At 40.4% G+C, this 14,991-nt stretch overlaps 1 protein-coding gene and 1 long non-coding RNA gene across 2 annotated transcripts; both read right to left on the minus strand.

The window, feature by feature from the left end:
- Positions 1–6,950: 6,950 nt before the first annotated feature.
- LOC149389636 (uncharacterized) lies at positions 6,951–8,137 on the minus strand. Its single transcript, XR_016300713.1, has 2 exons — positions 7,732–8,137; positions 6,951–7,484 (listed from the first exon to the last, which is right to left on the minus strand). It is a non-coding gene; the product is annotated as an uncharacterized LOC149389636 (long non-coding RNA).
- Positions 8,138–8,453: 316 nt separating this feature from the next.
- Positions 8,454–10,529, minus strand: LOC149389637 (protein EARLY-RESPONSIVE TO DEHYDRATION 7, chloroplastic-like). The gene is made up of 4 exons (XM_089623415.1): positions 9,509–10,529; positions 9,260–9,426; positions 8,925–9,009; positions 8,454–8,809 (listed from the first exon to the last, which is right to left on the minus strand). Exons 1-4 carry the CDS (start codon positions 10,333–10,335, stop codon positions 8,638–8,640), a joined length of 1,251 nt encoding a protein of 416 aa, XP_089479541.1. The 5' UTR covers positions 10,336–10,529; the 3' UTR covers positions 8,454–8,637.
- Between the last annotated feature and the right edge of the window lie 4,462 nt (positions 10,530–14,991).

Below are 14,991 nucleotides of genomic sequence, written 5' to 3' on the forward strand. Positions count from 1 at the left end.
TTCTGTGAACTCATCTCGCCGTGGCCACGTATATTGTTGGCCGCGGCAGAACTATTTGGCCGATGCCATATATATACTTGACCGCGGCGAAATGAGTTCCATAGTCAACATATTTCTGTGAACTCAACTCGCCGCGGCGTAGTGTTGGCCGCTGCAGAACTATTTGGCTGCGACGAAATATATACTTGGCCGCGGCGAGAGGTACTGATTTCTGAGATATTTTACTTACAAACACTCTAGTTATCATGTTTTTCTTAAATAACATCAAACACTATCAATACATATATTTCAAATACTCAATTATCCATAATACTCAATCAAACACTATTTCAAATAACCACAACAATCTCAAACACAAAATAAAAACTGAAACGAGTATCAAACAATCTTATAAAACATATAAAAACATAAATATTTAAGTCTCACACATATAAAAAAAATTGAAAACAAATATTAAACTTAGAATTGTTCAAAAAACACATTAAAAAAAGTTTACTCGTTGCCGTCGTTGTTATTCCCAGGTGGTTATGGTGGTGGTGGTCCCGGGTACTGAGGAGGTGCCATATGCGGTGGTCATTGCGGTGCTTGGGCCGGATAGTATGTGTATTGAGGATATGGAGGGAACTGGAATTGATTCTCTTGGTTGATGTCCCACCGACCTATGATCTCGTTTAATCCCTCAAAAGCCGCGGCGCCATATTCTCCTTATCGGTGCATGTAGTCTTGGGTGTGTTGATACCCGCCGACGAGATAGTGGTTACACTGAGCAATGTAGTCTTGGGTGGTGGGATCATACCCCAAAGGTGGTTGTAAGCACAACTGTGGCTCGTTGAGTGACGGTTCGTCCTCCTCTTCTTCATCATCTTCCTCCTCTTTCGGCTCTTTTACTATGTATCTCTCGATCGTATTGTCATTAATAGGCGCTGCACACTTCTTGGTTGTGTCGTGTTTTAAGCCTCCAACACCGGCATTCGGACACAAGCCGTAGATGATTGATTGATACGACAACCCATTTTTGATATTCTTGTAGTCGATTCTCTTAATCCAATTGTAGATGAATCAACCGATGTTGATGGTTTTTCCACGAATGACACAAAACAGAAGATGGACATGTTCCTTGTCGAGACGGGTGAACAAAATTTTCTCCACGAGAAACCTTCGATGGTGTTGTGGATTTGACCCCCTATAGGCGTGCTTGGGCTCACCTTCAACCCTCGTTCAAAGATCGGACTTCGTTGAACGAGAATGTCATATCGATCTTCCGCGGCCTTACTAGTGAATATTCGACTATTATAGTTCACTTCGGGTTCGGGTTCGGATTGATGAGGCCTCTTACTTTTGTAGTGGGCGGCCTAGAAGAGCTAGGGGCGGCTTCTTTGTAACCGGCAGGGGTTTTTGATCGGCCCATTTTCTAATTGAACAAATGAATCCAAACTCAAATTCAACAACATTTTCAAACAATAAATCATTTTCAACACAAAATTAAACTCAATTCGACACTAAATATCAAAATTCAACACTAACCACATTATATTCAAATAAAATAAGCAAAAAAACTCATCATAAACACAATTCAAACTCAAATCCGAAATAAATTTGACCACAATATCAAAATACACCTCATTTTCAACCTAAAAATAACATTATACCCAAAATCATAAACTACAAAATAAAACCCAAAACAAAAAACCCTAATTAGTTTATAAATCACACAAAGCATCCGTGACATTTAAGATTTTGATATGAAATTGAGTTACAAACATACCTCAAGGTCGGTGGGAGAATGAGCAAGGAAGGCTAGACCGAAAGAGAGAAATAGATGGCGGCGAGAACTGGCTTCGGCAAGGAGGCGCGGCGAGATTTGGTGTCGACGAGAAGGCGGCGAAGTTTCAAGGTAGGTTTAGGAGAGGAAATTGCACAGAAACGGCCGAAATGAAGGTCTGAGGCGAGATGAAGTGAAAAAAATGAAGAAAGAAACCGAAATGAGGCTATAGTGAAGACCTAAAATTTTTACAACATTTCGCCGCGACGAGAGTAAGCCTTGGCCGCTGTGAAATTTTTCCACAATGGTACAGTAACATGTTGTGGAAACATTTCGCCGCGGCGAAATGTCTTTATTTTTCAGTTTAAACACATATTTCCACAACGGGTTATTGTATCATTGTGGAAAAGTTTGGCCGCGGCGAGATGATGCCGTGGCCGTGGCGAGATTAAACAACGATTCACTGTCCCATTGTTTAAATCTTAAATTTTGGATGAATTCCATAACGGGACAGTTGACCCGTTGTGGAATCATCAGAATTCCACAACGGGAGAACTCTCCCGTTGTGGAAACATGTTGATTCTACAACGGGACAATAGACCCGTTGTGGAATCATCGGGATTCCACAACGGGACTATTGACCTGTTGTGGAAACATCATGATTCCACAAATGGGACAGCGTTCCGTTGTGGAATTTCCATTGTGAAATCTAACATTTGTAGTAGTGGTATGTAATAGATGAAAAATATAAATAAATGACACAAAAAATAGTAACACAGTTCGGTGTAATGTCACCTACTATAAAAGACAATTTGCCCAATGGAAAAAAAATTCATTATATGAAAAGTAGTCACTAGTCCACACTTGTCATATATTAACGATTTCCGTCTCAAAGCCCCTTTTTTTATTAACGATTTCCAACACAGGCTTCCCCTGAATCTGAGCTCCCTTCACTTATACTCTCAAACACTTTCCTTAGTGTTTGGTAATATTCGATGTTAGCGCTCATGAATACACAATAACGAAATCACAAAACCCAAACAACACTCTAACGCTCAATGAAACAGAAATAGAGAGTCATAGTACAACACAAATAGTTTCTGAGTATGCCGATCTTGCATATCTAAGAACACTAATTGTGTGAATGAATGCGTTGAGAGAGGACTAAGGGCGTATAACCTTTTCTTTTATAGAGGTCAACACCTCTGAAAGCCGAATTAGGGTCTTCTAACCATTCATGCGAAGAAAATATATGTGTAAGGTCTTCCGTGTATTATTCTGTCGAAAAAGGAGACTTGTCAGAAATACAATTCTGCACGGCCAAGATGTCTCAACATATCTTGGAGGATATTACAAGATATCTTGACAAGACAAACTTGCCGCAAAAAAAAAAGCCAACAATATATCTAACGACATTTGGGATACTTCAGGCATCTATATATTAGCATTCGTATTTCTCTATTTATACTCTATGCGTCAATGTTCACTGTAGAGCGCAAAAGAGAGATTGTAAATACCATTTTCGATTCGAATTCACAGGGAAATTTGAAACAACAAAGTGGATGCATCTCTCGCGTTGATAGTAAATCACTAGAAATATATAAATATATATAGTGATTTTGTTCTTTGCAGATGTTATTTGTTTATTAGTATGGTTTGATTTGAGGATCAAATTTTAAGATATATATATATATATATATATATATATATACACGTGTGTAAGAAGAGAGAGAGAGAGAGAGAGAGAGAGAGAGAGAGAGAGAGAGAGAGAGAGAGAGAGAGAGAGAGAGAGAGAGAGAGAGAGAGAGAAATCTTCAAATCTAACTTAAATATTTCAATATCTTTCTTTTTAGCACATTATTTCGCTCAATTACTTTCATCTATCTCATCCATTTCCCTATTTCTACTTTCATTTTAAGTTTAAAAAATATAGTAAGCAATAACATTTAAAATTTGTTTTTGAAAAGTTCTTAGTGTGTGTTGAGATCAAGGATTAAAATCTCGTGGGAACCGGATTTAGGAGACTATTCGGCATGGTTTATGCCAAAACCGTATGGTTTCCTGGGAACCGCTAGGAACCAAACGAGATTTGGTCTTCATCCTAGTTCGTGAAAGCCGGCCTAGTTCAGTGAAATTATTCATAAAAAATCGGGCTATAAAAGGGTAAGTCCGACGAAAGATAGCCATTCACGCCGAGATTTAGGGTTCTGATTCCAGTCGTCGTGCAAGAGAAAACTCACGCAAATCTACCGAATCCCCCCGAGAGCTTGAAGATTTCGGCCGCCAGACGAGCGTTTCTTCCTTCTTCCCGGCGAGAAACACGATTCCAGCCGGGATCCCGGAGTCGTGGTATTTGGGAAAAACTCGGCTAAAAATATCAGATCCAAATCACTGATTTTCAACGATTCCCAAAGCTTTTCGACATCCAAGCGTTGCATTCTTCTCAGAAATCGGCGGGATTCAAGAGGAGCTTGGCTTTTTTTTTTCTTGACTGGTTTTGTAACTTTTGGGTGTTGCTGAGTTTTATACTTTTAGGGAAGAAGACGAGAGAGAGAGAGAGAGAGAGAGAGAGAGAGAGAGAGAGAGAGAGAGAGAGAGAGAGAGAGAGAGAGAGAGAGAGAGAGAGAGAGAGAGAGAGAGAGAGTGGAAAGACATTGTCAGTAAAATGAAAGTAAAATATTGGTATCAAAGCAAAAGAAGAAAATAAAATATTGGTAAAGACTTAAACCCTAATAAAGCATGATTGAATTACTTTTCTACCGTTGCGTCTACGGTATATGAGCAATGCAGGTCTATCATTACTCACCCCCTCGAAATCCACCTTGTCCCCAACATGGAAAGCCAGAAACGGTTGCTTCATTTTCGCTCACGTTGCCATATATTTGAGAAAGTGATTCAATGTCGTGGGAACCTCGTTCTGTCCGTCGGGCCCTTTTTGTTGCTCTATGATTTCCTTAGGCTTGAGCTCGAATCCCACGTCTTCTGTCAAGATCACTGAAAGGGTATGGTCTCCAATTTCCAATCGCAGTTGAGAGACGTGGAAGACAAGGTGCATAGCGGTAGTGGGTGGCAACTTTCGGAGGTGCACTAGGGTGGTTTGGGTTTCAGAGGTCAGAGCTTCAATGAGAATCCTACTGCGGACATCGGATATGTTTTGCGCCATGGATTTCATCGACACTAGTGCATGACATAGACTCGGGTCGCCCTAAAGTATGGTAGTCTCTCTTCCTATATGAAACTCTATCCGTAGAAGCATTCCGTCAACCCTCATCTCCGGCATCCTTTGAGTCACTTCATCCCTAAGACAAAGTCGATATTTCTCAAATCTAGCGGAAGATAATCATCACGCACATGGATGCCCTAAAATGACAATAAAATCCCATGAAAAATTCCGCTACTACTTTCTACCTTGTTGATACCCATGACAACGACATACTCCGTGATTGTCAATGAGAGCCCGAGTGCATGAACAATGCGGGCATATACGAAGTTATGCGTGGCACCGCAATCCACGAGCACCAGTACATATATCGTGCTCGTTAATGGAGCCTCGCATCTTGATGGTTTGGCACGATGTTAGTTATGCGGCTGATCGTATAGAGACTTCAATGTGGTCGAGGTGGATATTATCCTTCGCCGTGTAATCAACATCTCGCTTTTCCTCGCAGCTTGGTGTCGCGTCCCATTTCTTCACCACGGGTACTGTTCCAAAATAATCACACACGTAAGCGTACATGTCGCCCAAGTGATATAGATATAGAAGTATCAAGTGTTGAACCCACAAGGAGTAGCGATTCTAACGATTTAAAGCTTGTAGTGAATTGATTCCAAGAAAGAGTGATGAAGTTTTGAAACGATGAACAAGATTAAATGAAACAAAAAGCAATGAATTAAGCACAAGTTTTCAATAAAGAGAAAGTAGGGGTCACGATTTCACCGGAACTAACAAGGTCGGGGGTTTCGGGTTTGAACAACAAAATCAATTCCTATGGATGCTAATCTCACTATATCAAAAATATTCGTTAGCCTCTCTCGAGTGCTATAGCAAACCTATGTAACTGACGGATTATTATCCTCTCGGTTAAAAGCACGATTCTTTACTCTCTCTCGAGTAGCTAAACAATCCAAGATAACAAATCTAATGGTGATCAAGAACTATTAAGCATTAAGCATAATTCATGACAATCGATTCAAGAAGAGAAGCAAAAAAGTATTATCTAACCCTACAAACCCCGCAACCATTATAAATCCCAGCTACATCACAACCGCAATAAAAACTTAGTCCCTAATGAAATTCATAATTATCATTAAGCAAAGCATAATAATTGAAAGCAATAAATTAAATAAAAGAGAAGAAGAAAGAAGAACGATTGAAGTTAAACTTTGAAAACTCGTCAGGTTGTCAATACCAGCGAAGAACACTTTTTCTTCTTCCAAAAGCTCTAAAAAACAATCAATTACACTTTAAGAAAAATAAAAGGAAAGCAAAAGATGAAAAAGTGATGTTATTTTAAGGTTACATGAGTGTAGTCTCAAGGGTGATTTTCGAAGCCAACTTGGGCTTTTGGATCAGTTGAAGTGGCCCTAACACTTCAAAAACAGAAACAAAGGTCATCAAAATCGAGGATCTGCGCGCCGCACAGAGGTGATCGCACGCCGCGCGCATGTTTTTTGGAGGACCGCACGATGCGTAGTGTAGGAGCTCGCAGTGCGCGGACTTCAAAAATTGATATTTTAAGTATTTTGTTTTAATTTCATTTTGTCTCTTTTTTGCCCTCCAATGTTTTCGATTAACTTCAAATACTTATCAGCTCTCAAATATCACCATTTACATGAAATATGTCACAAAAACTCGAGATAACCTTCAAAAACACTTAAGAACTAGCTAGATTTAAGCCAAAAGAGAATGGATTCGCACGTAAAATAATACGCCTCCTCAAGTACTTGGATTGACGGATAGGCCACGAGCTCGTTTGGCAACATACTCGGTCTCCATGAGCCTCTTGAATGTATTTATTGTTGCTTCAATGGTCGAGACTTTCACTGGGGTTGAAATTGCCGCTGCAAGCTATGGCCGGTCAAGTGTATAATCACACTCATCAGCTAAGTGCGCAAGTACTATCGCATCATCAAGACCTCGAGGTTTCCACATACGGACCATCAACATGATCGTTGGTGCAACCGATGATTCTCTCGAACTCATCCAAATAATCTTCAAGTGTTCCAGTTTGTGTGAGAGACATCAATTTCTCATTGCAACGTTCAACGTGGATGTCGCAGAACCGCTCTCGAAGACGTTTTGTGAAAATGCGCCATCTTGTGAATGGTTCTCGTTTGTTTTTCAGCTCATACCATCGTAGCGCCTTCCCGTCGAGACATAGGGAAACAACATCAAGCTTTTTCCGACCTTCAATGTTGTTGATGAAGAATTATTCTTCCACTCGAATGATACATTCGTTAGTGCCATGGCCTTCAAAGATGGGCATTTGTAGTGCAGACTCGGTCGTGGTCGCATCCTCTAGCCTCGATCTTCGTACAGTTTGCGAACTCATTCATGCTCGGGTCCTCGATCTGGCTCGTAGCCTCGTTCTTTGTCTCCCCTATGGTGATGTTGCGGCCATTGATACCAATTTGATAGGATCTGTAACGATTTACTATCGAAGTACGGATCTCTGATGATTACGAGAACGTGATGTTCCCGTAATTATTTTATTGAATGAATCTAAAAAAACACAAAAGGATTCATCTTATTTCCTTCGAGAGTAAGACCAGAAACTCTCCCTAGAAGCTTCAATACCAAGACGGCTAATCAAATTTTAACCTAAATCTAAAGTGGACGATGGCTATTTATAGCCAACATGGCTTGTTACTAATTGCACAATTAAATCCCTAATAAATAAGGAAATAACATAATAATCTTCAAAAGATAATTAAAAGACTTAAATCCTAATAAAGTATATTTAAATTACTTTTTTACCCCTGCGTTTATGGTATGTGAGTAGTGCAGGTTGATAACTACGTGTGATATGAAGGAGCCCAATCGAGGCGTGATCATGTTGGAGGCTGAACTTATGGGGTGTATGTGACAGTGCTTTATTGCCAAATTCAGCTTCATGCCAAATTCCTTGTAAACTTTGTTCCAAGAGGCCTTTTAAATTTGAGAAAATATTTTATTCAGTTTACTTTTGTTTTTGTTTGGTCACTAAAGGCTTATCATTTGGTGGCCATGAACTCTCAATGGGCTAACCGGTTAAAAACTTCCAACTTTTGTTATATCTGTGGATGCTCCGCCCTTTGATGGCATATGCCGGTTGGTAATTCAAGATATGGGCTCTCTCCTCGGCCATAAATTTCCGATGATAGGAGAAGTTTCAACTATGCCCATTTTCTGATGATAGGGGAAGTTTTAACTAGGCCCTTTTGATGATGAGGTGAAGTACCCATTTTGACCCTTGATTTTGGAGATCGTGTTTGCAATTTTGTTTTGCGCTTGATTCATCGAGCAAGAACAGACTGACTGCAACAAGAAATTTAATATGTGAAGAATCGAATGAACCGTAAACAACGTTGTGCATTCGATAAAGAGAGAATCGGGAGCCGATGGAATGATGTTTCCTCCGGACTTTTATTCCGGCTAGTCCTAGTTCTATGTTTGACAATCTAGAAAAAGAGCTTGATAAATAAGGATATGTGAAAGGTCAAGGCAAATGGTTTGAATCAACAATATACATACAACGAGAGCAAAAGATTATTTAAATAGAAAAAAAAAAAAAAAAAACTAGAATCTCAACTGTACTGATATTACATCTCTAAATCTGTCCACGCAGAAACTAGCAAACCCAAACTGTAAAAGAAGAGTGAAAAACTCGGGAAACTCATTTGGTCTTCGAAGTGGCTTCAGAAGCAGCCTTGGCTAGAGTTGTGGGTTTGATGACGCTCTTGGGGTTGAGAGCCTTTCGAATCTTGAGCACCGCCCACGCTGTCCCCATCGCGTGCCCCGCAGCGTCCAGCCCTTCGTTCGTCACATGCCCCGCTTTCTCTCCATATCTGCCCACACCCATTTACACTTCGATATTAATTGCATTTTCAAATTTCAAGTTTTCTTCAAGCTTCAAATGAGAGCCAATAATAACATAATTATGGTATGAATTGCTTTTGGTACCTCTGAGAGACAAGGGTTGTGGTCACTACCGACGATGTCGACATAACGTTCCTTCCGGCCACTTCCACTGCATCGCATACCTTGCCTGTTTTATGCCAAAACATGAGCTTGTTTAAACATCGTCCAAAATAATCTTGTCATGCTTTTGTTTTTTAATTATCAAAACTACTTCATTCTATTTAACAACTTCTAATCTATTCTAAATATAGATCATAAAATGAAAAAGGCCAAAACCCAATTTTCACTCAGACAATTAACAAAAATGACAAACTGAGAATATTTTTTTAATCAAGCACAAAGGTATTTTTAAACAATGGGTAGAACAGGAGACTCACTGAATCCGTCCAAGGAAGCAAGAACGATCTCTCCGGGCATGAGGTTGAAGAACTTCTTCCCCGGTTTCGAGTTGACTATCGAGCTCGTGAAGAACCCGGAAACCTTGACCACGCCGGAGAGTATCCCCAACGCCACTTTCTCCGACCTCTTCGTCAGCTTCTTCACCCTGATACACGTCACACATTTAGTCAAACCGATGAATGCAAAGTACTCAACAAAAAGGAAAAAGAATTTGTATGAATTCAAACCTTTGAACGCGTTTCAAAGTCTCGGGACTAATCTCGCTGTCCGGGCCTTTCCCGAGCCTCTTCCTCAGAAACTCCTCGCCCCACCGAAGCCGGCCCACCGTGGTATCGCCGCACCAGAGAATCCCTCGGATCAGCTGCCCCGACCCGCCGGCGATCATCTTCGCAACCTGACTGCTGTAATCCTCCACGTTCGGCGCCAACGTGGCCCAATACGCCGCCGAGGAAGCCCTCACCAGCTGATCTCCCCTCTCCCGCTCCTCCGGCAAGGCCAGCTCTAGACCGCCGGACTCCGCCACCGAGAAACAGCTGTACTGTTCCAGAACCCGGTCCAGCTCAGCGATCGGTCCCTTCGCCCCCACCGTCACGCCGTAGTTCAGGGCCTCGAAGCGGTCTTCCTCGCCGTCGGGGGCCGGGACGCGGAGAGAGAAGAGGTAGTGAGAGGCGTCGAGCTTCACGGCGGGCTCGTCTCTGGCGAGAGGCCACTGGATCGCGTCGCCGCCGACTCTCGCGAGCACGGCCACAATGTTCCCCCCCTGGCGGAGGCCCACGATTGTCAGGTCTCCCGACGCGAGTTCGACGCCGTCGTCCTTTCCGACGAGGTGGACGATCGCGCCGGGGACCGTGACCAGGATCTCCTCCGATGACTCTGTCGCCGTGGGTTCCTTTTGGATCGGATCTTCCGGGAAGAGATTCTCTGCCATGTCCTGGATTTCGATTGAAGGGTATATGGATGGAGAAGAGGAAGCCGGTGACTTGTATGTGGTGGCTTCGGGGTTCGAATCGTCGACTACCGGGTATAAGGAGTTCGGGTTCTGCGAGGAAGCCATTGATTGTTCTGATTCTATCTTTTGAGCTTTGACGAAACTCTCTGCGTGTATGTATATATATGTAAAGTATTTTGAGGGGGTTGGGTTTGGGACGGTAACGTGAGGACGAAGGAAGAAGAGCAGCGTCGCTGTGTTGTCGTGTCGGTTGAGAGAGCCGAGAAGCCCACGTGGCACGCGATTGAGTAGCCGCGTTGTAGACGTGGGTTATTGTTTTGGGTCCGGCTTGTAATTATTTATTGAGATATGGACAAAAGTGTGCTCACAAATGCTGAATGATTACGGAGATATTTTTTTTTCTTTGGAACATGGTCACGCAGATATTTATAGGCGGATGTATTTATTAAATACTTCCTCTTTGTTATAAATTAATGGATTAGTTCATCACCTTTGTTTATCTTTTACTACATCAAAAATCATTTGAATCAATTAATAATAACTAATGATGCAAATTCTTGTCTCTTTTCCAATCAAAACTCTCGCCTAATAACAACGGAAAAGATAAATACATTTAAACTATGAGCGCATATAGGTAACTGGGCGCTGCGCTGTTACTCTAATACAAGTGAGATCAAATGTGGGCTCCATCACCTCACTTATATCAGCACGCGTTGATCCGCCGATGAAAATCATTTTCGTTAAATTATAGGTAATTCATCAAAATAAAAATAATAATAGCTATTTTTTAATAGCTATTTTTTTTAGTAAAATATTCGTAATGAATTGTTGGATAAGTAGCCAACGATTTCCCTAGAAAAAAAATTCCAAAATATCACAATTTCAATCCTCAAATTTTATGAGAAGTTACGGGGTCGTTTGGTTATGTTTTCTGTTCCCGTTTTCTGTTTTCTGATTCTAAATTCTAGAAAACAGTTTTAGAAAAACTGTTTGGTTATGAATTTAAAAAACAGATTTAGAATCATGTTTCTGTTTTCTTTGAAATTTGTTTAGAAAACAGAAAACAATGAAAAATTGTTTTCTATTTTATCTCTATACAATTGAATGGAAAACATAACCAAACAACATTTAAAATATTCTGAAACGTAATTCTAAATCTGTTTTTTAAATTTAAAAATTAGAATCAGAAAACAGAATTTAAAAACAGAAAACGAGTTTAGAAAACTAAACCAAACGGCCCCTACATTTTTTGTCGCTCTCTCGAGATGAAGGTCGAAGATTTGCCTTAATACGAACGTGCAGTATTGTACTTGTTCAAAGCTTTCTTCGTTTGGTATATATGATAACCATTTGGCATAAGTTGGCCTCACCCTTCCTCGACTCTCCATCATTTGTTATTGCCCGGCCGCCTTTTATAATGTCAAAGCTTTGATGTAAGAATATTTCCTTTGGCTTTTTTACAATTAATAGAATTGATATGAAAATAATCTTCTTTTTATTATATATATATATATATATATATATATATATATGTAAGAATATTTCCTTTGGCTTTTTTTACAATTAATAGAATTGATATGAAAATAATCTTCTTTTATTATATATATGCAAATAACTCACATTAATGGTCAAATCAAGCAATTACCTAAAATAGTGTGAATGTGATGTTTCTAATTGATTGTTATGGGGCTATAAATACAAACGTTTTGGGGTCTCTAAGCTCACTCACACATTCAGAAAACCAACACCATTTATAAGTGAGAGTGAGAGCTTAAAAGAACCTTGAATAAGTTGCCAAAGTCGGAGTCTGAAACTTGCTGGAAAACACAACAATAGTCGGAGATAACTCGATCCTTTTTGCTTCCGCTTTATTGTATTCACGGTGTTATAACACTTTTAGTATGTATAATAAGTTCTTACATTTGGTATCATATCCTCCATAGCCTCTGCCTTGGAGAGAAGAAGAAGGAGAGGGAGCTGAAGAAAGGCTTGGGATATTATCTTCAATCAATTCCCCATCAACCTCAATCCATAGTTTTATCCTTCTATCCCTTCTTCGATCTCTTATTTTGCTTGAACTCCTGTTTATTTATCTCCATTTTACAATTGAATCTTGTGTAGTTGATTTAAGATAATATTTGTTGATCTTGATATAGACCTTGAATCTCTAGATTTGATTGATTGTTGAAAGAAGATGTATTTCTTTATGTTTATGTTTACTCTCATTTCAATCTTGATTTGCTTAGTTCTAATCATGAGTAGCTTACCATATAGGAGGTGTGCGATGTAGTTGGGGGAATTAATTTGGGGAAAATATCAACAGTAACCCTTCAGTTTAATCGAAATACACGATTTATACCTCCAGTTTTTAGAAATATCATACATATCCTTTCAGTTGAATATAAATGACATATATCTCCCCTAAAAATATGTTATATTTCAAATACCACCATTTTCGTTTATTTTTTTACAAAAAATAATTTGAATTCTCCAAAATACCCTTAATACAATAAATATTTATTTACTATTTTATTAAAAAAAAAATTAAAACTTCTCTTATAAATACTGAGATTCTGATTAGTCGCAAAGACAATATGTCGCACACAATGTGTTGACAATGTGTCCGACAACTTGCTTGAACACAGAGTATGCATAAACAACAAACAGTGCAGTAAATAAAATACCCACGATATGGTTACCCAGTTCGGTGAAACACACCTACGTCTGGGGGCACTCTGCCAGTGGAAATGATTTCACTATCTTGTAGTCAATAGTACACGCAAGGTTTATATCTGATTACAATAAAAAAAAATCAATAAAACCTAGAGACTATTACCACCAGTGATCACCTAGTCAGGGACTCCCCCTGAATTTGAGCTCCGTCTCAATTTCACCCTTCGAGCAACCGCCTGGCTCGGATGACCTTTGATCTTCAGCTGTTCGTGAACCTTCAATCACGCGAACACAAATCTCAACTCTCACAGACACTCAATCTTTGTGGAATAGTGTTTGAGAGAATACACCGCTATTAACAAAACACACAGCCTCCCAGTTCGCCGGTCTTGCACGTCTAAGAGCTCTGAGTGTTTTATCAAAAGCGTCAAGGCTGCTAAGGGGAAGCTCATGGCTTTTATAGCAGCGTTACAAGCCTGGAAGTGAATCTAGGTTTTCATTACCTAGCCTCAAACGAATATCTCATAATCAAGTCACCAGCGAGGCAAATATCTTGCAATGAAGACAGCAGCGAGGCAAATATCTTGCAATGAAGACAGCAGCGAGGCAATATCTCATAATCAAATCAGCAGGGAGGCAATCTGAAAAAACTAGAAACTTGCCTGAAATAAAGTCTGCACACAGGAGGAAATATGTCATACCAGAAGTGGAAACATAACGACCGACATCTTTCCACACAACTTGCACTAAAAAATAGAGCCAACAAATAACGTAACAACAATCTCCCCCTTTGGCTATTTTTTAGGCAAGCACTTCTAGGAACAGTTCTCATACAAGCGTCATGACCAGAGAAGAGAGTCAAAATAAATGACTTCATGACGCCTTTCCCCCTGATGGCCTCAAAATAATACCAAAGGCAAGGATCTACCAACTCAGAGGGAGGAACAAACAACGGCCTGAGAGGATGAGAACTTGAGCAAACAGAATTACATAGTCCATCAAAAGAGAGAGAAAAGATGTCTTACAAACCAACCAGAAAGCAATCTGAAACACAAGGAAAACTGTAGCGACACACCAACAGAAAGATGTAAGAAAAGAAGTTAGATGTTACAGGCCAAAACAAATATACATCAACTAGAGGAATTAGAAACATCTTTTGCTTGTCCTTCAGAGCCCTCGGAATCACTGACAGCATCATCCTCGGTATCTTTATTATCTGCGTTGTCATCCGGATGCACAGTGTGACTTGGCTGAGAAGACATAGCACCATTAGAGGTAGATGAAGAAGTCATAACCGAGATAAGCTGTTCACACGCCAATTTCCTTCGAGAGGAGATATCAATGATTTCCTTGAGCGCAACAACTTCTTCAAACAGCCCTTTGAGAATATTACTCCTAGCATTTTTCGAAAGGGGAGCAACCTTGATGGTGCGACCATGGGCGACAGAAGATGCGACAGAAGGCATAGCAAGATCCTTGGCATGTTTCCCTTCAAACAATTTAGGGCTGAAAGAAAGTTCACTGGGAGGCTTACCAGCAATGTCATCAGCCCTTAGTAAATCTCTCTTATGAGCCACCATCATACCAGATAGGAGAGAAGGGAAGCCAATGGGAAGCTTCACAGCAAAAGACTTAGCGTGCTTGGCCAGGTGGTTGAACACGAATTCCCCGAAGTCGAAAGACGCCCGAGTACCAATCTGATAAATGAGGCATGCTAGGTCGGACTTGATGCTCGAGCCATGAGAGGAAGGAGCTCAATTAGCAATCCCAATTCTGTACAGAACAGAATATTTTGCCGAGAGATTTGAGGATGGCAGGGAACCCTTAGAAGGCCAAATCTTCTTCTCGTCGGTTGTGAGCTCTTTGGCAATCACATCCAAGGAGGGAAGCTGATCGGTAGTGACAATTTTCCCTCTTCCCAGAAACTCATTGATTGCAGTGGAGGAGACATCAAAGCAGTGGCCACGAACGTAGACTTTCCCAAACTCAGGGTGATAAGGCTGATCAATCTCAGAAGACAAATTCACAATGCACTATTTCACGAGTTTTGGGTGATAAGGCCCGATCCCAGAGACAGTTTTGAGGAGT

The sequence above is a fragment of the Urtica dioica genome, chromosome 8 (genome assembly GCF_054948205.1).
Source record: "Urtica dioica subsp. dioica isolate 48M chromosome 8, U.dioica_male_clone48M_v1_H2, whole genome shotgun sequence".
NCBI lineage: Eukaryota > Viridiplantae > Streptophyta > Magnoliopsida > Rosales > Urticaceae > Urtica > Urtica dioica.